The sequence below is a fragment of the Sorex araneus genome, chromosome 3 (assembly GCF_027595985.1).
Source record: "Sorex araneus isolate mSorAra2 chromosome 3, mSorAra2.pri, whole genome shotgun sequence".
Classification (NCBI taxonomy): domain Eukaryota; kingdom Metazoa; phylum Chordata; class Mammalia; order Eulipotyphla; family Soricidae; genus Sorex; species Sorex araneus.
This window is the reverse complement of record NC_073304.1, coordinates 94,620,773-94,646,829: the sequence shown is the minus strand read 5'-3', so window position 1 is coordinate 94,646,829 and position 26,057 is coordinate 94,620,773. Positions and strand designations below refer to the sequence as shown.

General features: G+C 40.0%; 1 protein-coding gene across 1 annotated transcript in view; it reads left to right on the top strand.

The window, feature by feature from the left end:
• Positions 1-26,057, top strand: part of ATP8B4 (ATPase phospholipid transporting 8B4 (putative)) — a 185,983-nt gene that overhangs the window by 30,631 nt on the left and 129,295 nt on the right. The window contains exon 5 of the mRNA XM_055132113.1: positions 22,640-22,712. Within this exon, the coding sequence (XP_054988088.1) occupies positions 22,640-22,712 (73 nt within the window). The remainder of the gene's footprint in view (positions 1-22,639; positions 22,713-26,057) is intronic.

The following is a 26,057-nucleotide window of genomic DNA, read 5'->3' as shown; positions in this document are numbered from 1 at the left end:
TGTGGTCACTCGACCTCATACCTCTTCATCCTCAACAATGGAAAACAAATAATCTAATGCTTCCTTTTCAGCAGGTCTGACTTTAGGGGAGAGACTCTCCCAATAATAGTGAGTTTTGTTGAAATATTGAATGCAATCAAAGTGAAAGTAAAGTGAAATTTATTAGTTACCTAATTTTCTAATATTTATTAAAGCTTTTGCTTTATGTCATTTAGGTACTGACAATGCTCTAAACCCAAGCAATTAAGTACTCTGCAACCATGGAGCTTAGGGTTTGCTGGAGAAGGAAGCCAGTATGAAATAGGCATCAGGTATTAAAAAGGGTAAAATTACAAGTTGAGGCAAATGCTGCTAAGCAAAAGATTATAGTCTAAAGAAGGTGTGTATATGTGTGTGTGTGTGTGTGTGTGTGTGTGTGTGTGTGTGTGTGTTGGTGGGGAGTGGTTTGAGAGAGGTAAGGAGTCTATGGGTTCTTTAAGGAATTAATAGAGTTGAGCTGAAATTAGGATGTAGTTATTGGGCAAGGGGGGAGGCTAAGGGAAGGAAGAATTATATGCAGCAAGAACAGTATGTGCAAAGGTCCTGTGGAAGGACGACAGATGAGGCAATTGTGAGAGACCTAATGCTGGAGTCTGAAAAAGGAAGGCTGGTGGAAGAGTAGTGTGAGAAAGGACTGGAAAAGCAGGCAGACACCAGAGCCTGCAGGGCCTGGGAGCCCATGACACCTGTTTAGTATCTTAGTCCTAAGAACATAGGGAAACATCAAAAGATTCCTGCCTGATGCATGCGAGAAAGGCGGTGGAGGAGAATGGAAAGCACTGGAGATGATGGAGAGTGCGGTTTTCTGTGGCTGTGTTTGTCTGCCTGATACTACTGTGAATTTCTGAAGGGGCTGAGACTGTCTCTACATTCCCATCACCCAACTGAATAATATTCAGAGGGCAAAGAGGATCAATAATTAATGGGGGAGAAAGATGCATTGAAATGATTTAAAGTGATCACTTCCAGGCAAACCACAATACCTTATATGTATTTCCCCACCCCTAGCTTCTTTCCAGCTACTATGGGGAAAGGAAAGGTGTCTACACATCGCATGTTCTTGCACGTCGGTATCTGAGATGATTGACTCCTGAGAATGGTGTCTTCTGGGGGTCACTGTGCACCAAAATACACCTTTAATCCCAGTGCTCTGAGTAATGGACCCGTCTTTTGATATGGATGCACCTTAGTCTACCTGACATCGTGTCTGACCTTTAAAGGCCAGTAGAGAGTTGGGTCTGTCTGGGCTTCATTTCTGAAAGAGCAGAGCTTAAGGTAGTACTTGAAGCAATACTTAACTGTTTCTTTTGCAGCTGCCCCTGGGTTGCAGAATGTCAGAAAACAGAAACGTGGGAATTCGGGCAGACCATGACACTTGGCTGGAGCTGCAGAGATGGACGTCAGCTGTGTTGGCCTCAAGTGTCTCCCTCCAGCCGGCCTTTCAGAATTGCCTGGCTAATGAATCCTGTTAACCCAGCCGGCCTCATCTGGTTACCTTGCCCCTTTCCAGGCCTTTGTGTCCAGACAGACTTTCCCCCTTCAAACTGCTAAATTTAAGGCTTAATTTTCAAGTCAAACGCTCCTCTGGCTGACTGCCTGAGAAATCCCATGTGGAGGGCTGAGAGACCCAGGCAGGGAACGGTGCCCTCGCTTCTGGAGAGTGGGTCTGGAGACCATATGAACTGTAAAGTTTTTAAATGTAAAAAAAAAAAAAAAAAAGCAAAGCTTTCTGCCAAAAGGGGAGAGCTGAGGGTTTTTATTTTTTTTCTTTCTAGGCTTGGATATTAGCTATCTGTTGGGGATGACTGCCCGCTATCGCTCTGTCTGTGCTGTTTCTGTGCATCATCCAGATTGAAGCCCCTTGAGAACTCAGCTCTGCCAACACTTGCTTTATTAGAAACCGGTTTTGGGGTCACAGCTATGTACTGTGGGTTCAGTCGTTAAGTGCTTGGTCTTAATGGGAATTTGCCTTTCTTTCACGTAATACTTCCTTCTGAAACTTGGAAGATAGAAATAGGTTAATGGTTTTAAAAACAATAGAGTCTAATTTTCCAGTAAGAGTAAGGGGAAAAAAATAATAGGAAAAAAAGGCATGGCTTCCTTCTTTTTCTCCCCATTAGCTAATTAATGTTCTAAAATATCACTTTCCATTTGGAGAAATAGTGCTCAGCATATGTTGTACTTTCTTTGTTGGACTTGTTTTTCTTCACCTGATTTTTCATTTTAGAAAGTAGTTCCATAAGACGCTCTCCAGCCCTCACCCCCGCCTTTGGCCTTTGTTCTGTGGGTGCTGTGGCACAGAGGTGCTGTCACTCTGGATGATTTATAGGCCACCAGAGAGACACTTCTTATTGTACACTGGCAAAATTTCCAGATTTTATTATTTGTTCCCTTACATTTCAGGTTTTTTTTCTCTTTCTCTGTATCTCTTTTCCTGTTCTTTTTATATGGGTAAAGATGAAAGAATAATTGAAATTATATATATAATGATAGGAAAATTATCTTCATTATAGGCTCTTTAAGGAGAGTACTATTTTGAATATTAGATATCCTAAGGAATCAAGATTTGGAAGAGATCAAATACCCACAACAATTTCTTGGATACCTGGTTGAGGCGAAGACCTTCGGGGCAACCTCAGAAGGGGGACAGGCCAAGTTTCCACCTTACTAAAGCCCTAGTAGCCACACTCACAACACAACAGTTTCCGCCATGCCTCTGGCTGGACTGCCCAGTTAAATATTCTGGATTCTCTAAAGCAACATCTTGAAACTTTACAATACTAACATCCCAGTAGACAACTTGCTGTCAAGTTCATTTCTTGGGTGGCAAGAGAAAATTTTTTGAAGGTATGATATTTGAGTTAAAAAACAAAACAAAACAGAAGCTTGCTAAACCAAGACCTTAGGTAAAGGAAAATTAAGTATAAAACCCCCCAAGCAGAAGTGAACTTGACAGTAAGTTGTCTACTGTGGTTCAAGTACTGTGACTAAGGGAAGCTTTGAGGGGTTTGCAAGAACAAGTTCTTAATGATCTTTTGGGTAACCTTACTTTTATTCTAAATGTAGTAATTAGTCATCAAAGTTTTTTTAAGCATGAAAATGATGCAGAATGATCAAAAGATCTGATTTCTGGGTAGATAGTTGATAGCAAAGAGGGGCATGAGTAGAATGAAGATGACAAATTGTATTCCCATACATTCAACAAGTGAGGCAGTGATGCATCTTATAGAATTTTAGATACATGGAAATAGAATAGTAAATGAATGCTTATTTATGACTTAGCTGCAGTTACCAGCAACTTCTTGGTATATTTGGATCCACTGTCAATACTTGTTTTTTAGGGTATTTTACAAGCAAATATTACATATCTTGTCAGAGGAGTAGATACTTTTTAAAAAAATCTTGAATAGAGGACTTAAGTATATCATAATACTGTTACTAAATCCAATAAACTGGTAGTTATCCTTTCAGATAACCTAATCCACAAAGCTTGAAATATATTTTGAACGTAGAGTTGAACAGAAGTACTACTGTATTTAGAGAAATTGGAAGGCTTCATGAGATTCCAAGGAGAAAATTGGGGAGGATTATGCTTCTTTTCCTTGACTGAAGAACCAGAGTTTTGTTGTGATATTAGTCATTCTGTAAAGATATAAGGGAGATGTTTGTGATAAATATATACATTTAAAGATAAATCATCAGGACACCTAGCATGAGAGTCCAGAACTTAGATGGTGAAAAAAGAGGCTTTTGTGAATTTCAAGGTCTGCAGATGAGAAGAAGAGAAAGAGTTGGAAATGGGTTTGAGAAAGACTAACTCACGAAGAACAAAACCGGGGACTGTGGCGCTCTGGCTTTAAAGCAAGAAAGAATGTCAAGTGAGTGGTTAACTGTGTTGAATAACATGAATACCAAGAGCTGATCCTTGGATCTTTGGATCTAACCACACGAGGAGAGGTTGCAGTTGAAGCAATTAAGGAAAGAATCCTTCTTCTTCTTCTTCTTCTTCTTTTTTTAATTTTTTTTCGCTTTTTTGGGTCACACCTGGTGATGCACAGGTGTCCCTCATGACTCTGCACTCAGGAATTACTCCTGGCAGTGCTCAGGGGACCATATGGGATGCTGGGAATTGAGCCTGGATTGGCCCTGTGCAAGGAAAACGCCCTACCCGCTGTGCTATCACTCCAGCCCCAGAAAGAATCCTTCTTGAAGAAAGCCTGGGCAGTCAAGAAGAGAAAACACTGAATATTTATTTATTTATTTATTTTATTATTTTTTGTCACACCCGGTGATGTACAGAGGTTACTCCTGGCTCTGCACTCAGGAATTATTCCTGGCAGTGCTCGGGGGTCCATATGGGATGCAGGGAATCGAACCCAGGTTGGCTGTGTGCAAGGCAAATACCCTATCTGCTGTGCTATCACTCTAGTCCCCCAAACACTGAATATTTATAACTCCTTTAAAGATTTGATATTTGAAATAAAAAAATGTGCCATGCGCAACATGAAATAATTTTCAGTATTTTTTAAAAGTCGTACTGTTTTAAAGTATACATTATTTTATGGTTTACAAAATGCTTTCTATCAGTTTATCTTCTAGAAAACTCACAACTGTTTTACATATCATTTATTAAATGTTAGGTAGGTTTAGACAATTTTAAAGACCTTAACTTATGGATAAAGAGGTATTGTGAAGGGTTGGAATAAACCACCTAATGTTCTAATGGAGAATTCCAACCTCAGCAACTTCTTGCCCATGTGATATGGTTGGTGGTAGTCAACTTGGACTCAAGTCCACATTATTCTTTCCAATGGCATAGACTCTACTGTGTTTATAATTTCTGTCATAAATAGAATGCAGCATTATCTCTTTAAACTTTAAAACTGAAGAAAAAGATTCCAACATTTTGTTTGTATCACTCTATCACTGTATCACTGTCATCCCATTGCTCATTGATTTGCTCGAGTGGGCATCAGTAACATCTCCATTGTGAGACTTGTTGTTACTGTTTTTGGCATATCAAATACACCATGGGTAGCTTGCCAGGCTCTGCCATGCAGGCAAGATACTCTCGGTAGCTTGCCAGACTCTCCGAGAGGGGTGGAGGAATCAAACCCGGGGTTGACTGTGTGCAAGGTAAATGCCCTACCCTCTGTGCTATCACTCCAGCCCATCTTGTTTGTATTAAAATTTTTTTTCTGAAAATTCAAGATTTTTCCCTATAATGTTATCCTCCCAGGACATCTTTGATAAAAAAGTTCTACTTTTTGTTGAACAATTTATCCAAATTGGTCACTAGTGAATTTGAAGACATCTTAAACTTTATTTCTCCTCATAATAAAAATGCTTTGGGTATAACTTACGGCACAGTGAAAAGCAACTTTTCTAGTAATTGTAAGGAAAAAGATTTATTCTGGTCCTGAGAGAATGAATGACATAATGGTTGCACCCCAGAAAATGGAGATGTTTTACTCATGACCACAAGAAAATCCTGATTGAAATCTGTTCGTGTGATAAGTCATGGTTCTGAGAAACCAGATCTAAAGGGGACCGTTCTGTAATACAGTCCAGGCAGATAGTTTTCTGATGAGCTCACTGTATAAGGGGACCAATCTGGAAATATCTTGGGGAATGAAAGTTAATACATCCCCTATTAGACCATTTCTCTGGTCCATTAGTCTCCTTGCTGGGCTTTTGATGACAGTTGTATGGCAAACAATCCCATGCTGAGGTCATTCTCCCCAGTGCAGGTATTCTTCAATGTTGACTGGAGAATATGCACATGCTCCAGGTACTGGAATGTGAAGATAATTTATTAGAGTTACGAAGAGCCAGATTTATATTTTCCAACAAGTCTCCTAGGTAACCACAACCTGTATCGCATTCCACCTGTAGGATTGCCCTTCAGTGCAGTGTCTGACTCAACATATTCATTTTTTTTACATGGATAGGTTTTGAATTCATCAGTAGAAGATGATGGTAACTTTCATGCTGTGGGTATTGATCTAATTAAGAATTGTTTAAGGGGCCAGAGAGATAGGACAGTGGGGTAAGGTGCTTGCCTTGCATGAAGTCAACCCAGGTTTGATTTTCTCAGTATCTGATATGGTTCTGAGCCCATCAAATGTGCTTTTTGAGTGCAGAGCCAGGAGTAACCCTGGAGCATCTCCAGGTATTGCCCCACCTTTCAAAAAGAATTTTTATCTATATTATATCCTTTCTGAGAACTCTAAGAGATATACATTACAATCTACTTTAATACTTAAACATTTAAAAATATGATTTGCTTAAATTTATAATCTTTTGGGGGTGGTGGTAGTGCATAATCAGCATTAGGGCTTTCTTTTGGCTCTGTGCTCAGGAATCACACCTGGTGTTGCTCGTGGGACCATATAGACTTGGATCAGTTTGGGCCATATGCGTGCAAGGCAAGTGCCTTAACTCCTTTACTGTATCTCTGGCCCTTAGACTCATGATCTTCCAGGGATGACTGTTATTTACATAAATAACAGGTTCTAGCACCAGAAAGAATCAAATCATACTACTGACAGTCACCTTTCCTTTTTGTCATTGGGACAGCATATATTATTTGGCAGATTAAGAAGCTAATTTTTGTTTCTAGTGGTGGTGGGGGCGTATACCTGATTGTGCTCAGGGCTTACTCCTGGCTCTGCACTCAGGAATGACTTCTGGCAGGTCTTGGGGGGACCATATAGGGTGCGGGGATAAAACTCCAGTCAGCCTCATGTAAGGCTATCACTCTACCTACTGTATCTCACAGGTCCCTGAGGAAATCATCTTAACATGTTTGGGTCTCCTTGCATTAAATATGAAAATAGATTAATAACATTCTGAGAAGCAGAAAAATATAATATAAGCCTTCATCATGGAACCAAAGTGTTTAAGGAATTTTATTTCCTCCATTGGGAACTTTCTTCTTTTGGGGTGTTTTCCCAAAAAGAGATGTTGTTACTCAATGCAGAGCTAGGTAAGAGCATATTCTCTGATCTTTTCTAAATAAGCCATGGCAACTTAGATGAAGAGAATTTGATTTATTGGTTGATTTATTGGTTCGGCTAAGAAAATCACTTGGACATTTTGTTCATTCAGGTAGGGATTGGGGTGAGAACTCAAAGGTCATGGATTTCTGCCTCATCTGTGTGTGGATCCAATTCAAATCTCAACACTGCTTGGCATCCCACAGAACTATACGGGAATCCCAGAGCATTGTTGGATGGCCCTGATGGCCCGCAGAAATGCTGGGGTCAAGCAGCACTGCATCTTAGGAGCTTAGTTCTGAACTGTCAGTCCACTTGGCTCAGTATTATAGGGACTAGCACCCTGCTCATCCAGAACCCTGAGCGCTGCATGGGAGAGTCTCCCGTCCCGTCCCAGTAAGGAGTGTTTCTGGAACAGTGCTTTCTTTTCTAGATATTGCTCTTAGAATATTTGGATAGCAAGGTCATTCGTTGAGTAAGTTTGAATGGAAAGGGAATGTGTATCTTCCAACTTCATATACTAATCATTGGAAAAACCAGGGAATAGAATAACTCAAAATCTCACAGAACTTTTTCTCCAAAAGGCATAAAATGGAGTTGTTGGTGGTGGGGGGGTTAGAGGTTGGATGGGGAGTGTATAAAGGTTCATTTTAGCTGGGGATTTTGGCTTTGTGGAATTGAAAGTGGAATGAGAGAAAGGTAAAATAGCTTAGAATTTTTAAAAGAGCATTCTTTTTTAAAATACCATTTTTATTGGTATAGCAGGATTTACAACCTGGCAAGCTACCCGTGGCTTATTCAATATGCCAAAAACAGTAACAAGTCTCACAATGGAGACGTTACTGGTGCCCACTTGAGCAAATCCATGAGCTACGGGGATGACAATGATACAGTGATAATCATACTTTTTGTGGGAATGATGTCGGTGGGCCCCACAGGTGACTTATGTGAAGTGGGGAGGAGAAAAACGGTCACTTTCTCCCCAACCGCCTCTACCACCCGGGACCCAGAGTTACTGGGTTCTTGTCTCGCTCGCGGAAAAGAATTTCAGGAGTAGACAAGCAGTGAAGTAAATAGATTTTATTCAGAAGTTTCTGAGGGAGGGAGGAAGGGATAAGTGGAAGAGAGAATAGTAAGAATAACGCGCTCAAGAGAGACCTCGGGCTTCTCCAAGGGTGGAGGAAGCTTTACACACATCCTAGCACTGTACACAAAAGCATGAAAGTACACATCTCAAGGTGGGAGATGCGGGCGACACATGTGCTCGGCCACGTGGGCACAAGCAGCACATGGGCTCAGGCAGCATATGCGCGCCCTTCCTTTGTTCAAGGTGTCTTTTATAGGGTTTCTGCAACCTGCCCCCACCCACATGGGGTTTCTTTCCAGGTAAAAGTTCGTTGCTAAGGTTACCAAGGAGGTTGGGAGTGGTGATGGCCTTCTTTGGGGAACCTCCTGGGGAGGGGTCCATTATCCTCAGGGTCTGCTGATGGTTTCTTCCGGGTCTTTTGTTTTCTTGAATCTGCACATCTTAAGAGTCTCCTTCCCAGAGACTCTATTAAATCTCAATTTTCATTGCCAAGGGCCTTTTCCTATCTACCTGCTTACATCAGGAACATCATTCTAACAGTATAGCTGCCACCAGAGAGCCTGCTTCCCTCCCTTAAGTCCTAAGGACCTCTCCCACACCCTCTCACTCTCCCCATGTAAGCTCAGTTCTGTAGAGAAAATCTCTACTTTTGACGACTTCGACCATTAGTTGTTCCCTTACTGTGTTTTTTTTTAAAAGGAATATTCTAATTACGAGAGCACATTGTTGGTAAAACTGGGTGTGAGTGCTCATTTTGTAGAGGTTTCCCGGGCAGGGACTCAACTCTGCCTTCCAAAATGCAAATGGAGTGAGGTCTGCAGAGTCTGCACTGCCAGCCTTCTCTGGCAAGTGTTTCTGCCTCAGGAGAGTTGTTTTGCTGACGGTTACTCCTCCTTGCTTGCTAATGCCACATTGTCTGCAGTGACTGACAAATACCTGCATGAAATGATCTATCCCCTTGGTTCAACTCTGAAGGCTTTTCCTAGCCCCAGAACTCCCCATGGGGTTGGCGAAGTCTTTGGAGCGATAGTGTCAGCAGTCCTATTCCCTCTGCACAGTTGTGTTTCCTTCATGCTCCACAGGTATTAAATAGAACTTGCCAATAAATTTCCTATACCCAACGCTTCTTCTGAACCTGCTGCTTAGAAATCAGATTAGATCCAAATAGTTGTTTATTTTTGGGTTGTTGTTTTGTTTGTTTGGAGACCACATCTTGTGGTACTCAGGGCTTACTCCTGCCTCTATGCTCAGGGATCACTCCTGGCAGGGCTCAGGGTACCATAAGGGATGCCAAGGATTGAACCTGGTTTGATTGTGTACTAGGCAAACAACTTACTCACTGTGCTATCTTTTTTGGCTCCCAAATAATTGTTTCTCCGTGGCCCGTCTAAGAGAGTTCTCTTAGCACTTGAATGTGAGAGCTAATGGGATTATTTTCTGCTGAAATAATTTTCTTTTGCTTTCTTTAATGTCTCATCTTCTACTAGTCATCTATTAATGGATGCTACTAAGGAGTTACAGCAGACATAAAGGATCTAAGGAAGTTCACTCAAAAGGAGTCTTTTAGTTTAGAAAAATGGTTGAAGAGAAAACATATTTTCTATCTTAGTAGGTTGATGATTGGGGTAAAACTCAGTAAGTGAATTGATCGTTCTGGTTTCAAAATAAGAAGGCTCAATGGAGCATGCATTTCTGTGTCAGAGAAATGTATAATAGGACCAATTAGGATTTATATAAATGAGGCAGGATGTCTCTAAGATTGATTGCTTTTTCTGAGCAAACTGTTCAATTATTCGTGCTGAAGAACTTCATCTTTTAGTTGCTCCCCTTCTTCCCATCCTTCTTTTCCTGAAAAATTGGTTGCAAGACCATCCTTAGCAGCTGACTACAGACCTCCCTGTGTGGTTTTGCCTCAGCATAAGCTGTGCCTGTAAGAAGGATGGGAAAGGAGGGAAACATCTGCTACTTTAAAATAAATAGATTCCAAAGGTATGAGCAGTGTGCTCATTCTCAATGTAATGAGATCCTGCTCAGCACGTCGTTGTCAGGGGATTAGGGCCAAGCTGTACGTCTTCCTCTAGTGTCTTCCTCTGACAGCAGTGGGATTGAGAAGAACCAGTGCTGCTGTCCTCTGAACACTTGCGCCAGATGACCAGGACTGCACACTGTCTTTGGTTTTAAATACGGGAACTGCATACTCTTTCTACGATGGGATCCCTTTAGCTTAGCTCCTTAAAATTCACCTTTCTAAACAGGCTAGCTATAGTTGTCACAGAAAGCAATGTAAAGAGGACCCATAAGCACAGATTAGACACAAGGCTCTGTAGTTACTCAGTCCCGTCTGGGCTCTGCCATGTCCACGGGATCGCTTCTTTTCATTTTTCCCTCCCTTCTCTCTTGCCCAACCGACCTTTAAAATACAGATGGATATAATGCCAACAATTTGGAAAGTACAAAAGAATGTCTTTCTTATCTTTGTTTTCTTCATTTCTTGCATCTAGTGACAAATAGCAGATAATTTCTTATGGGATTGTCAAAAAATTCTCTATGCATTTAAAAACAGAGGAGGAACATCCTGCTTTAAAATACGGAATTTTGCCATGCATGTGCAGAATTCAGCATATTCTAATTTTAAACCACTATGACCTTGAATTTTAGTATATATAGAAATCCATATTACTCTTTTTTTTCAGTGGATCCTTCAACTAAACACATGTGCCATGGCACATGTATGTAATCCTTATTGGTGGGTATTTTAGTACTTTTTTTTGCCATTTCTGGAAGAAGGTATGATTATGTCATTCCTGGGACTGAAGTCAAGGCCATATACCTTCGAGGGTCCTCTGCTATTTAGGCCACGTAAACCCTATGATCATGTTTTTAAAGTGGAATGTCCCTGTCAAAATCTATATCGAAGTAATGGGAGGTGTAAATTTAGACTTTGCAAGCTAGGAAAAATATCTAGACTTATCTGAAATTCAAGTTCCTATCAAATGAGAGAGGTAGCAGTACATATTTCAAATGTTGGTTGTGAGGGATTAACTAATGATGTTGCCAGATGTAGCAAATTAAAATATAGTTGCAGTTAAATTTGAATTTAGATAGACAATGATAATGCTTTAGTATAAACATGTTCCAAAATATTGCACAGCATCTAACTGTACTGAAATAATTTTTTGTTTATCTGAAATTCAAATTTAATTTGCTGTAGTTTATTTTTATTAGTCACCTTTGTATATAAAGGATCAGCAACATCGCTGGAATACAGTAAGTACTGAATGAATGTGGATTGCTACATTATTAATAGACATACATATTTTTAAAAGAAGTTCTCTATAATCATTCATTTATTTTTTATTCTGATAATACATATTGGGGCATATAATGAAGCAGGCATTATTTTAAGGGCTAGGTATCAGTTGTGGGTAAAGCAAAGTCTCAGTAATGAGTGGAGGGATGCCCTGATGCCATAGGTCTGATATGGGCTAGAGGCTAAAGAAGAAACCAAACTCAGTTAATGTGGATTGCTTGGTTATTTAATGGAGATCAATTATATCTACCGTCTTTATTCTTTTCCTCTTAATTCCCCATCACACCTATAGATTTTAAAAAAGCCATATTTTAAGGACTTAGTATTGAAAAATGGGCAGTCAGGAGCATTAGAGTATGGATAGGATAACAGGAACTTTATTTTTACTTATTTATTTATTTATTTAAAATTTTTTATTATTGAATCACCGTGAGGTACAGTTACAGACTTAACAAACTTTCATGCTTGCATTTCAGTCATAGAATGATAAAGTACCCATCCCTTCATCAGTGCCCATTTTTATTTTATTTTATTATTTAAAACATTTTTTTAATGAATCACCATGAGGTACAGTTACAGACTTATAAACCTTCGTGCTTATGCTTCAGTCATATAATGATCGAGTACCTATCCCTTCACCAGTTCCCATTCTCCACTACCAATGATCCCAGTATTCCTCCCACCCACCCCTTCCCCCCACCCCGCTTATGTGGCAGATCATTCTCTTTTGCTCTCTCTCTCTTTATGGGTTTTGTGGTTTGCAATAGAGATATTGAATGGCCATCATTCGGTCTATAGTCTACTTTCAGCACGCATCTCCCATCTTGAGTGGGCCCTCCAAGCACCCCATACTTGGTGATCCCTTCTCTATCTGAGCTACCATCTCCCCCAGCATGTGAGACCAGCTTCCAAGCCATGGAGCAATCCTCCTGATATTCATCTCCACTATTCTTGGGTATAAGAGGATGACAGGAACTTTGAGCAGCTCAACGACTCTCCTCCTCTGCTCTGTAAGCATCAGTGGTGGGCTTGCTCTCTTGTGCATGGTATGTACTTGACTTCTCGCTTCTGGAACTAATAAGACGAGACATCTTAGTCTCACACTTGTGTTTCTTTAGAAAAGTTCTCAGCAGAGCCTGGAAGCTCTCACATGCTACATCTCATTAAGAAGAAACAGATTCAAACCGATTTATCAACAATTATAAGAGACAGTTGCTATCTCTCACACCTTTTCTCAGGACTCAGACTCTGGTATTCTGAGAACAGTTGTACAGTTAGTGGGTATGCTTAAAATCTTTTTCCTTAAAGTAATTCCAGTTGCCTTTCTGTGGCAGCTAAATATCACATGCTTGATGTCTCTTTGAAAATGAAATGCTATTAGTCGTTTTCTTGAATGTTGGTTTCTTATTTAGCAATTGGCTTATAACCCTAAAGCAAGTCTATCAATGTCATTACCTCATCAAGTTCTGAAAAAGCTGGTATGAAGAAGTTGTAACTAGATTCTGTGTATTTCAAAAGCATAACTAATTATACGATGACATGGAAAATAAAAGTATGTTTAAAAATCTTGAAATTTATGGAGTTCAGTGAGTTAATTCGCTTTCAGAATACTCATATATTGCCATTCCACCTTTAAGCAGAAAGTGCTTTTCCTGATAAAGGTAGAAACAAAGTGCGTTGGTGCCAAGTCTTTGGAACCAAGTGTCATTTCACAGCCCATGAGGCCCTCCTGTGCTCCTCTCAGAGAACTGTGATGCGAGCTTGCTTCCAACATGAGTCCTGTTCCAACATGGGAACAGCTGCGCCACACATGAAGAGCCAAGGAGTGTCTGTTTTCATTGTTTCAGGATGATGATGAAATGCATTCATTAGACAAGCTAAAATCTTAGAAGAAGTCTAGAAATATTTTGAAGATGAGCTTATAGCAAATCTTCCTGCTAGCCCCTCTGGTCTTTCTGGTACGTCTTTGATGTGTTCTCAGAGGTTGGTGGTATTGGGTATACGATGCGAGGAATAGTGGGAATTTAAGGTATAGGTCATTTTAAAAATAGAGAAGAATGCAAAACAAACAAAACAGAAAGACAACAGCTGGTAACCCTTATAAATCTTATAAGAAAGCTACTATGGCTGTTGCCATGGGAATTCTAAGATAGATTTTGTTTATTGTCTGAGGGTTCTATCTCCAGTAAATGATAAAAATGAAAAATCAAAATAGAAAGTCTGATTTCAGAAAACACATCCTAAACAACCATGATAAAATGCACACTAATTAAATAGGGTAATGAATAATAAAAAATGGCTATTTATTCATTTTTAGTCTGTGGAGATTTTATTCTATGTAGTTGAGAATTTTTAAAGGGCTTGGTGTCTGGGTACTTTACACATCATTAAAATGCTTGGGTCCATAACAGATAATCAACAAAAGATAATGTCCTTTCTTATTTAGTCATAAAATCGAAAATTTATGCTTATTACTGAAGACATATATTCTCTTCTTGAATTTTCATGTCCATAAACCAGCCATAGAGTACAATGGGGGCATTGTACATCCTCACTTGGAGAGAGTGAACGAAACAAACTTGAGAGTCTCCTCAACTTTATTAAACTACCTAGGCCTTTTTTTCTGTTTTGCGGGGGTAAGATAGGGGGGCACACAGACACTCACTGTGTTCAGCTGAGGTTTTACACCTGGTGGGGCTCAGGAGACCTTATGTGCAGGATATTGAACCTGGGTCAGCCGTGTGTAAGGCCATTGCCCTACCTATCGTTCGAGTGTTTTAAATTCACTCTCAATAATTAGTTCTTTTTACTTGTTTTGTAAATTTGGGTATTTATGTAGCTCTGATGTTTAGTGCTCTTCAGGCCCTGGTTAAATGCTATCATATCTCCCTGATTAAAAATAGTAGGAAATGACACTTTAAAACAGCTCTGATTTTTATTCTACACATTAATGGATATATATTCAGCTAAGGGATTTGACATTTACTTGACATCGTGCATAACCGATGATTGATCAATTTATCCGGACTCTCATTCTTCAAAATATTCTTATTATATCTACAGAGTATTAGACATAATCAACTTATCTCTGAAGTAGAGGATTTTGTAATTCTTCCTCTTATTCAATCAGTTTCTGATAAGTTCTTTAGGTCATGAGTTTCTATCTTCATCTTGCCTCTGAAGCATTGTGCTCTCTTCAGCAGGATACTGTTCACAAAGCTAATTGGACTATGTATGTGACTGATGTGTAGGCAGAGAGTCTCTTGCCTGCGCACCTGGCTGTCTTCCCAGGGGCCCCTCGGAGGGGATGGGCTCCAGCTTCCCTCCTCACCCCGAGCAGAGCTCCCGGCAGCTGAAGACCACTGGAACCTAGCTACAGCCATGCTGGAGGCCCCTTTCCACACGTTCGGACAGGCCTCATGCATGAAGGTACTGGTAGAGGAACCCAGGTGTGTGTAATCCCATCAATGGCCAACATCCAGAGAGAGATTTAAACGCAAGCTCTCAGAAGCGTGATATCTTGTAGCCTTCTTCTTCCTCTGGGAGAAACTGGCAATCTTCTGAGAGTTTCCTGCCCACATGGGACAGCCTTGCAAGCTTCCCATGGTGTATTCATATGCTAAATCCAGTAACTAGCTGGATCTCATTCCCCTGACCCTGAAAGAGCCCCCCCTTGTTGGGAGGGCCGAGTTGAGACAGACTTCTAAGATCTCAGGGAAAGGACGAATTGAGAGGTTACTGAGCCCGCACGAGAAATCGGTGATTAACGGGATTTTGTGATTGTGATCGTGATGTGTAGGTTACTGGGGGACATCATACATGGTCACACTGAGGTGAGAGTCAGCATTCAGAGAGTACTGTTTCCTGCTTCCTACTAGATTGCTATGTAACTTTGGATGTTATTTATTTTGAGGACATTTCTCCCAGAGTTGTATACCTTCACAATGATATCTTACCTGAAGCTCATAAAAATTTTATGTCTTTCTGCCTGGTGAAACTTCTTTACAATCTATTGCAGAGCTCATATTGTTTTGGGGAGGGAGTTTTTATGTGCACATATCAGAAAGTTTTTAAGATCTCAAATATCATTAGCCATAAGACTGCAGAAATAAAATATTTGGAGCATTCCTTTTTAGGGTTGTGACTTGCCATTGGGATAGGTAGAGAAAGACGGGTGGTAGACAAAGCATGGGAAAGGGACTTTGGGAAGAGATGCTCAAAGAGACTGATAAACATTGGGTAGAGGGCAGGAAGTGTCCAGAAGAAGACTAGAGGGGGACAGAGTAAGCTTATAATAATATATTGTGGGTATTTTCTGAATTCTTGGCTTTTAAGATGACTTTAATATAGCACTGCACTGTAGCACTGTCATCTGTTGTTCATCAATTTGCTTGAGCGGGCACGAGTAACGTCTCCATTGTGAGACTTGTTATTACTGTTTTCGGCATATTGAGTTCACCACGGGTAGCCTGCCAGGCACTGCAATGTGGGCGGGATACTCTCGGTAGCTTGCTGGGCTCTCCAAGAGGGATGGAGAAATTGAACTTAGGTCGGCCATGTGCAAGGCAAATGCCCAACCCGCTGTACTATCGCTCTGGTCTGGCTTTAATATATCTCTATCAAAAATTAGAAAAGTTTGGTTGGTAGCACAGTGATAGGGTGTTTGCCTTGAGAGCTGACCAGCTACCGAGAGTATTCCACCCGCATGCAGAGCCTGGCAATCTACCCATGGCATATTCGATATGCCCAAGACAGAAACAAGTCTCACAATGGAGACGTTACTGGTGCCTGCTCGAGAAAATCGGTGAACAATGGGATGACAGTGATACAGATAAATTATTCTGAGTAATTTTCTGATTTTGGATGTATTTACTGTTAGAAAGCAGAGATTAAAATATATGTATAACTGTCAGTGGATAAGAAGGGAATGGGCATGAGGATTCAGTATGGGGAAAGGTATTTTTCTCTGCTTTTTTTGGCCACAGCTGGTGATACTCAAGTCTAATTTCTAGGTCTCCTCTCAGCAGTCACTCTTGGCAGGCTCAGGGAACCATATGGGGATGCCAGGGCCAAACCTGGGTTGACCATGTGCAAGGCAAGGGGCTTACCTGCTGTGCTATCACTTCAGCCCCTCTCTGCTTTCTCTGTACCTCAGTATTTTCCTATAGGATTTAATGGTTATAATATCAGATTATTTATTCCATATCAAAAGTTCTTTTAATTCTCTGGTAGTTGGCACATTATTTCTTAGAGATTTTATTTTATTTTTTTTTTTTAATTTTTTATTGTGGAAAGTTACAAAGTTACAAAGTTTTCAGGTTTAAATCTCAGTTATACAATGCTCGAATACCCATCCCTTCACCAGTGCTCATATTCCACCACCAAGAATCCCAGTATAGCTCCACCCCGCCCCCTCACACCCCAAACACCCCCACGCCCCTAGCCCCCCCACCCTAAGCCCCCCCCCCCGCCTGTGTAACTAATAAATTTCACTTTACTTTCACTTTGATTGCATACAATATTTCAACAAAACTCACTATTATTGTTTGGAGAGTCTCTCCCCTAAAGTCAGACCTGCTGAAAAGGAAGCATTAGGTAATTTGTTTTCCATTGCTGAGGATGAAGAAGTGTGAGGTCGAGTGACCACACTTAGCGGCCTCTCAGTTTTGGGTTTCTGTAATTTAGTATTTTAGTAACTAAGTCCAGAGAGATATCTGCCAGAAGTTGCATCGTTGCCAACTTGTACTTCTCAGTTACATTATATTCCACATATGAGTGCAATCTTTCTATGTCTGTCTCTTTCTTTCTGACTCATTTCACTCAACATGATACTTTCCATGTTGATCCACTTGTATGCAAATTTCATGACTTCATGTTTCCTGACAGCTACATAGTATTCCATTGTGTAAATATACCAGAGTTTCTTTAGCCAATCATCTGTTTTCGGGCACTCTGGTTTTTTCCATATTGTGGCTATTGTGAACAGAGCGGCAATGAACATGGAAATGCAGATGTCATCTCTACTATACCTTTTTGCCTCTCCGGGATATATTCCCAGGAGTGGTATTGCTGGGTCAAATGGGAGCTCAATTTCTAACTTTTTGAGAATCGTCCATATTGTTTTCCAAAAGGGCTGAACCAGTCGGCATTCCCACCAGCAGTGAAGGAGAGTCCCTTTCTCCCCACATCCACGCCAACACCGGTTGCTTTTGTTTTTGGGGATGTGGGCCAGTCTCTGTGGTGTGAGATGATATCTCATTGTTGTTTTGATCTGCATTTCCCTGATGATTAGTGATGTTGAACATTTTCTCATGTGCCTCTTAGCCATTCGGATTTCTTCTTTGGAAAAGTTTCTGTTCATTTCATCAGCCCATTTTTTGATCGGGTTGGCAGTTTTCTTCTTGTGGAGTTCAACCAGTGCATTGTATATCCTTGTTATCAACCCTTTATCGGATGGGTACTGCATAAGTATCCTTTCCCATTCTGTAGACTGTCTTTGTATTTTGGTCACTGTTTCTTTTGAGTTGCAGAAGCTCCTTAGTTTGAGATAGTCCCATTTATTTATCTTTGTTTTCACTAGCTTAGCCAGTGGCGTGTCAGCTTTGAAGATACCTTTGGCTTCAATGTCGTGGAGGGTTTTGCCGACCTTATCTTCAATGTACCTTAGGGATTCTGGTCTGATGTTGAGGTCTTTAATCCAGTTTGATCTGATTTTTGTACATGGTGATAGATGGAGGTCTAAGCCCATTTTTTTGCATGTAGCCGTCCAGTTTTGCCAGCACAATTTGTTAAACATGCTTTCCTTGCTCCACTTCACATTTCTTGCTCCCTTATCAAAGATTAGATGATCATATATTTGGGGGTGTATGTCAGAGTATTCAACCCTGTTCCATTGGTCTGCCGCTCTGAGATTTTATTTTTTTAAATATTTTTTTTGAGGGGTGGGACACCAGGTTTTGTTCAATGCTTATTCCTGGATCTAGGCTCTGAGATTATTTCTGGCAGTGCTGTGACCATATGAGTTGCCAAAGATCAAACTCAGGTTAGCCATGTGCAAGGCAAGTACTTTATCTGCTGTACTATCACTTTGGCCCCTACTTTAGAATTTTTTTCAAGTATGACAATTAATTCAAATAATTCCATGGATCCTACCAGACCTTTAGAAACATTCTTCCAACTGCTTTGGTTTTGGGGAAAAATGCTGAACTTGAGAAATGAAAGTTAGAAAAAAACTTCAGAAAACCCAAGATTGTTTTGTTTTTCTAAATAGCTTTTAATACTATTATTAAATACTACCTAATACCATCTAGTCAAACTTAACTGTCGATTGTGATCTTTGAAATGTGCAAAATATCCTTTTTTTGCTATTTGTATTTTTTGTTTTGGTGGTGCTCAGAGGCCATACCTGGCTCTGTGCTCAGGGGCCATGTCTGGAAAGAATTAAGATGATGGGATTTGTAGCAGAATCACAGTGCCTTAGTCACAAGCTAGGCCAGAGCTTTAACCTTCTATCTCTCCAGCCCAGATATCCCTTTTTACTTTGGTTTGATATCTTCCTTTAGGGAAAGTGGTAGAATGTGGCTGCCCCTGAACCATATAGAGCATGGGTAGGAGGAATAGGAGGTTGGAATGAAATTTAGTATCTCCTTAGCTCTTACCTAAAGCACATGTATTTTCCATTGAGACTTCAGGGGGATCCAGTAGCAGCGAAAGTTCCATGGAGACTCAGCCGTCCTGTTGGCTCACTCACATGAACTTTTATCTGACACACAGTGCCCTAAAATATGCCAGTATTGCTCCAAAGAGGTATTCCAGAAAATAATCTATACCTGCAAAAATTAATAAAATGAGATTTAGAAAGCTTATTAGGCTCTACCATTTTCATCGAACCTAGATAAAATGCAGGAAAGCATGGCATTGGAAAGTGATTGAATTCTGGCTAGACATGAAAATGTGGCAATTGAAAACTTTCCAGGACAACATGTACTTGGATCCATATTAAAGAAAAATTTTTTGAGTGTTTAGGCCAAATGACCCAGCAGGGTTGATAGTGTGAGGCATATTTCACAGTTGTATAAATATTTAAAACTGTTTTCTACCCTATAATAAAAGCAAATTAGGTTGTTTTTAAGAAACTGTACAATATAATTAACCTGCCCAATTTAACTTGTTGGGGAACCTGTCCTGAACACCCCAGCTGCTCTCCAAAAAGACCTTTGCTGAGAATCAAGTGTGGTAGCTTCCAACTCGGAGAACTAGCTGAGTTGATGCTGCAGGACGGTTTGGAAGGGATGATCTGTATCTTTGGTATATTGCCACAGGTGTTCTCTTTCCAGATGGTCTGTCTGCTTAACGTGCCACCAGGCCCTAATCAACTACACAGTAGATGTTCATCATAGATCCCTTTGAACTTGTTGAAGGGCAGATTTGGACTCCATGATATATGTGAGCCTCAGAGAAAACAGTGCATACTATTCCGTTAGGGTTCTTGAATTTCTGTGGTATCTGTTGCAACCACTCTTGCATCTACTATCCTGCTTGTTAGTTTTCTCTCTTTTTTCTTAGTGAATCTAGATAACAGTTTGCCAATTTTATTTATCTTTTCAACGCACCAGCTTTTATATTATCCTTTTAATTTTTGTTTTCTTTATTTCCACTTTAACTTTTATCATTTTCTTCTATTGACTTTTGGGTTAATTTCTTCTTCTTTATGTGTGTGTGTGTGGGGGGGGTAGAAGTTCAAAATGTGTTTGGCCACATTTGGTGGCACGTGGAGGACTATTGCCATGCTATGCAAAGCAAGCACCTTAACCTCTATACTGACTTTCCAGTGTTTTATTTGAAATTTTTCTTATTCTTAATGTGGGTCTTAATTGCTGTATTTGCACAACTTTTGTTACCTACTTCATGTTCTGATTTGTTTATTTGTTTTGATTTTTGGTTTACACGTGGCTGTGCTCAGAACTTACTTTTGGCTCTACACACAGAGATCACTCCTTGCAGGGCTCAGGGGACTAAGAGGGATACTGCAGATAAAAACTGGGTCTTCAGGGACTGGAGTGATAGCACAGCGGGTAGGGTGGTAGCCTTGCTTGCAGCCGACCCTGGTTCGATTCCCAGCATCCCATATAGTCCCCTGAGCACAGTCAGAAGTAATTCCTGAGTGCAGAGGCAGGAATAACTCCTGTACATCGCCATGTGTGACCCAAAAAACAAAAAAAAACACAACCCCCCCCCCAAAAAAAAACCTGGGTCTTCATAGCCTATACTATGCTTGCGCTCTAGACTCATGGGTTCTGATTTTGATCACTATATCACTGTATCACTGTTGTTCGTCGATTTACTCGAGCGGGCACCAGTGACGTCTCTATTACACTCAGCCCTGAGATTTTAGTAGCCTCTCCTTACTTGTCTTTCCCAATGATTGGAGGCTCTTTCAGGGTCAGGGGAATGAGACCTATCATTTCTGTTTTTGGCATATCGAATACGCCTCGGTTAGCTTGCCAGGCTCTGTCGTGCGGGCGGGATACTCTTGGTAGCTTGCCAGGCTCTCTGAGAGGTATGTGTATATCTTTTACTGTATTTGCAATATGAATATGCCATAGGGAGCTTGCCAGGCTCTCTCGTGTGGGCAGTAGACTCTCGGTAGCTTGTCAGGTTCTCCAAAAGGGAGAACTAGGCTATTAGATATTATCTGATTTTGATAACATACATTAAACAAAGTGTGAACTTGTACTCTTAAAACATTTACAGTGTCGGCCCCTCTGCTCCTTAAAGACTAGAATCCGGGAGGTCTACTAACCCATTTTGGCACCCAGAGACTTATAGAAATGTATCTAGACTGTGAGCTGAGCTACGACCCCATGCCGCCCGGGGAGGAGGAAGGATTTTCTCTCCCAATGCTTTCTTTGTATGGGGAAGATAGCAGCGGCAGCAGGAGCAGCACCCACGTGGCGTCCGCCATTTTCTAGGACTCACAACCCAGAGGCACTAGCTTGTAGTGACGTGGTGCGCAAAAGATCATGGGTTGGGGGTGTCACCAGCACACTCTCCGCCCAGATGAGATCCGGAGCTGCCGCGCACAACATGGCCCCTCTGCTCCTTAAAGACTAGGATCCGGGAGGTCTACTAACCCATTTTGGCACCCAGAAACTTATAGACATGTATCTAGACTGTAAACTGAGCTAAAACAACAGAAATCCAAAACTGCGCAGCCACTGTTGTGGCCACACGAGATCCTATAATCTTCATTCTCAGCAATGGAAAACAAACTATCAAATGATTCCTTTTCAGCAGGTTTGATTGTTGGGGGAAATTCCAAATAATAATAAGTCAGTTCTCTATTGCAATATTGAGTGTATCCGAAGTATTGAGAGAACAAAGTGAAGATCATTGGCTACTCAGGTGTGTAGAGGGTGAGGGGTAGGAGGGGGGTATATTGGGGTTCTTGGTGGGGAAACAGGTGCACTCGTGAAGGGATGGGGGTTTGATTATTATATGACTGAGACTTAAACCTGAAAGCTTTGTAACTTTTGTCACGATGATTCAATAAAATAAAAAAAGAAGAAGAAAAAACATTTACAGTGTCATAAACCCATGTTACTAGTAAAAATAAAAACCAAAAAATCAGTCTAACAACTTTTTTCTGTCTTGTATTTTAGCTGCTGTCCTGGTGCAGTCTGATATTCCTCTGCTCTTTCCTTTACTTCTTGCTACCCCTTCAATAGACTTCTGGGACAATGGCCCTGATGTTTTTAAAATTCCTAACATAGAGATAGAAAAAAATGTCAAGGATTAGAGATACTGCTTCCTGCCCTTATTTTTAAATGTTTTCACCAAAGACATATAAGCAAGAGTTAATAGCTGTCAGATAAAGTGTTTTCACCAAGGAAGTGCAACCAAGAGTTAATAGGTGTCAGATAAAGTGATAGGATTCGTGGCAAGAGAACTCTGATAAGTTTAGGTATCGTAAATTTGTCTCTAGAGGAAGGTATAACTCCTTAGTGCTCTTGAGAGCAATTACTGGAATTCTGTAGGTCTTAGACATCTCTCAGGTAATAGACTTTGTTGATATAAACTTCTTTAGTTTAACTGCTCTAAAAAAAAGTCTCATTGGATCCTTCTGTCATCAGGTGCTCCATTATGAATGCATTCTCTTAATTCTTCTCCATCCCTGAAACAACCTAATTTTGTTTTTGTTTTTAGACTGAAGAATGAAAAATGGATGAATGTCAAAGTGGGAGACATCATTAAATTAGAAAATAACCAATTTGTTGCTGTGAGTATTTCACATTATATTAAAAATGCCTCTCAGATTGAAATATCTCAGATTAAAATACCTTAGAATATGCACTAAGGTATTTATTTGCATTTGCAAATGTAATATATCTGTACCAATTAAGACTAATTAAGGAGGGCATATCAGAATATGTTAGTAAAACATCTCAATTATAAAATGCCTTAGAAGACATTAATTTCTTTTAATGCCGTGGTGACTCTGATAAGGCTGAGTAATTATCATCTTGTCTATTTCTTTTGGCATTTTTTAAAGTAATATATACAAAAGATTTTAAGTAAAGGTTTTAATCATTTCATAAATAAGAGCTTCTGAAATATTCCAGAGTACATTAAAGTTTGTGTTCTCATATTTTGAATACAATCCCCTGGTAATGGAATTACTACTGTTGAATACTTTCCAGTAGATTTTAAGAAAAGATAAGATAGAGGAGGAGAATATGTATGCTCTTTTTGAATAATCACAACCAGAACATGTCTATTCATTGTTCTAAATTAATAAAATATTACTGATAAAATTTTTCTTTGCGTATCAAATGACATAGAATTTTACTACAGAGTTATAAGTAGTTTAATTAAAAAATCAAAGGGTTCGTATGTGAAATTCATGAGACTAAGTATAGTTTATGTTTAACAGAGGGTGCTGAGAACTATCAGGGTGTTAAATGAGGGTGCTAGACCATCATAAGATTCTCAAAGATTCCTTCCTGCCATTATCTGCTTTGATTCTCTGAGATGGTACCATACTAAAAGATTCTTTAAAAAAATATCTGTATATTGGGTGTTTTGTTCATTTGTTTGTTTGATGGAGTGTGGCATACCTGGCTGTGCTCAGGACTGGTTATTGACTCCGTCCGTGGTCAGGGACCCCTGGTGGTGCCCAGGTACTATATAGTGGCAGGGATCTAACCTACGTGAACTGCGTGCAAGGCAAATGCCTTATGCCTGTACTACTGCTCCATCCCTACAAGATATCTGCAAGCCTGTCCATGCACAAACCTAGATCCTGGTTTCCAATGGATTTATCAATAACAAAGATTATGTCCATTTGTAACTGTCTGACTTCTTCAATTATATTTCTGTTGGTTTAATTTTGGGATGAGGGAGCCTTCCAAAATACAAATCTCTGCAATGTCTCTATTATGTTACCCTTTTCATAGCTAGATACTCAGTACCTAAAAGATTCAAGGGTGAATAAATGTCTTTATGGGGTAACAACTACAATAATGTGCAATATTCATGCACCTTCGTACTCCCTGACTCAACTGGAGCACTTAGAAAACTTATATTTGGGGAGCAAAACTCACATGTCTCTGAAAGAGACCAACTTGGAGGAGTGATTGCAAGAAGTAGATTTTGGGAAGCCTTGTGATAAAGGATTGTGATCAAGGTAGTAATAGTGTCCATTACTCTTTATTGATTCCTTCCCATGTGCCACACAGCATTATGAGATATTTATAATGGCTGAACCCAGTTGGTCCATGGATTAGCTCAATGAGAGCAGGTTTCTATCATTCTTGTTCTCATTTTATAGATGAGGGAGTAGAGGACCAGTATCATCAAATAGCTTGATAACAGGAGAGCCAGGAGTTAAATTCAGGTTATGTGTCTCTAGAACTTTGCCTATCCTAAACTAGTTCCAGTAAACTAGGTCTCCCTGGACTCCAATGTCCTGATTATTGCCCTGATTGCCTTGAGCCTGGACTTCCTGACTGGGTGCTTCATACTTTGATGCTAGAAGTGAAGTGAGCAGAGAATACTACAGGCAACTCTGATGCACAAGCTCCAGTTGCCCATAGTGAGAATTTATAGCTTGATTTACATTAACTTGTCATTGTGTTTTAAGTAAGAGCATAAAATAACCTGAAATTGGAAATTATATATCATATTAATTTTTTTCTAAGCAAGGAACCACCACATACCCCTCCACCCAAATAAAATTTGAAGCATTTTGGGGCTGAATTTCCAAAGCCATTAGTTTTATCTTCAGACTAGGAAAATAAGGCATAGTGTAAGTCAATGATCAGAATGAGACTGACTTGCATCAAAAGAACAACATCAATTGTTTTTAAGACAAACCATACAGAATTCTAGATGTGGCTAGGACTTGGGCGCTCATATCCAGGCATGCCTACACTTCTCCCATTGACAATAATGATCCTCCTTTGTTTTTATCATCAATGGCAGAAGTGGTGCCATTGGGCATTACATACATTTAGCTAATTTAACTCAGTGTTACTCAACTCCCCCACAAAAAGGTATTTATACTTTTAAAAAAGAAAATGTTTGCCTTAAAGCAAAGGTATTATTCTGTTCAAGGAATTAAACATTTTACCTTCAGAAATATGGGACTTGAAAGATGAATTTGACCTGAACTCCATTCCTGACTTGGATACTTTGCCTTCCTCTGATCCAAGAGGGCCAGCTGGCCCTTTCCAGCCCCCTTCTCCTATTTTTGGAAATGCCATTTTGTAGTCTAATTGTTTCTTTGTGTTTTTTAAGTTTCTAAAAAATTATTATGCCATTGTTGTGTCCCTGTGGTGCTGGGAAAGTCCCTTCACTCCTCCTGTGCCAACTCTAGGCAGGATGGAACCCACATGCAAAGTATGTACTCTACCACTTGAACCGCATGTCAGCCCTATTTTAAGTTTAATAGCTTCAAATCAGTTACTTTTCCACAAATTTTGTAAATAAATCATCTTTAAAAAACAAACACAGTAGAAACAGACACACTAGAATGACCTAGTAGAAAGCTAGGAATTTCCAGAAAATAGTTGTTAAAACATTCATCTAAGTTATATTGAAGAAGCTTCTTTCTGCAGTATAGAGGCACTACGCATTAACTATGTTAAAGAAAATATACATGGTAGAACTAAATGGGGTGAGGATTGACAATTTCCCAAAGAAGACATATAGATGTACAACAGGTATCTAAAAAAGTTCTCATTATCACTCATGACTAGGGAAATGCAAGTCAAAACAACATCAAGATAACATCTCAGTAGAGAGTAAAGTGAAGATCACTAGCCACTCAGGTGGCGGGGTGGGATGGGAGGGGGGTAAATTGGGGTTCTTGGTGGTGGAACATATGCACTGGTGAAGGGATGGGGGTTTGATCATTATATGACTGAGACTTAAACCTGAAAGCTTTGTAACTTTTTTCATGGTGATTCAATAAAATAAAAATTAAAACTCAAAAAAAAAGATAACATCTCAGGCCAGTAAGAATGGCATATACCAAAAATATATAGAGACAGATAGAGTGGTGGGATTGTGATGCAAAAGGAGGCCTCAATCCACTGTTGGTGGGAATGTCATCTGATTCAGC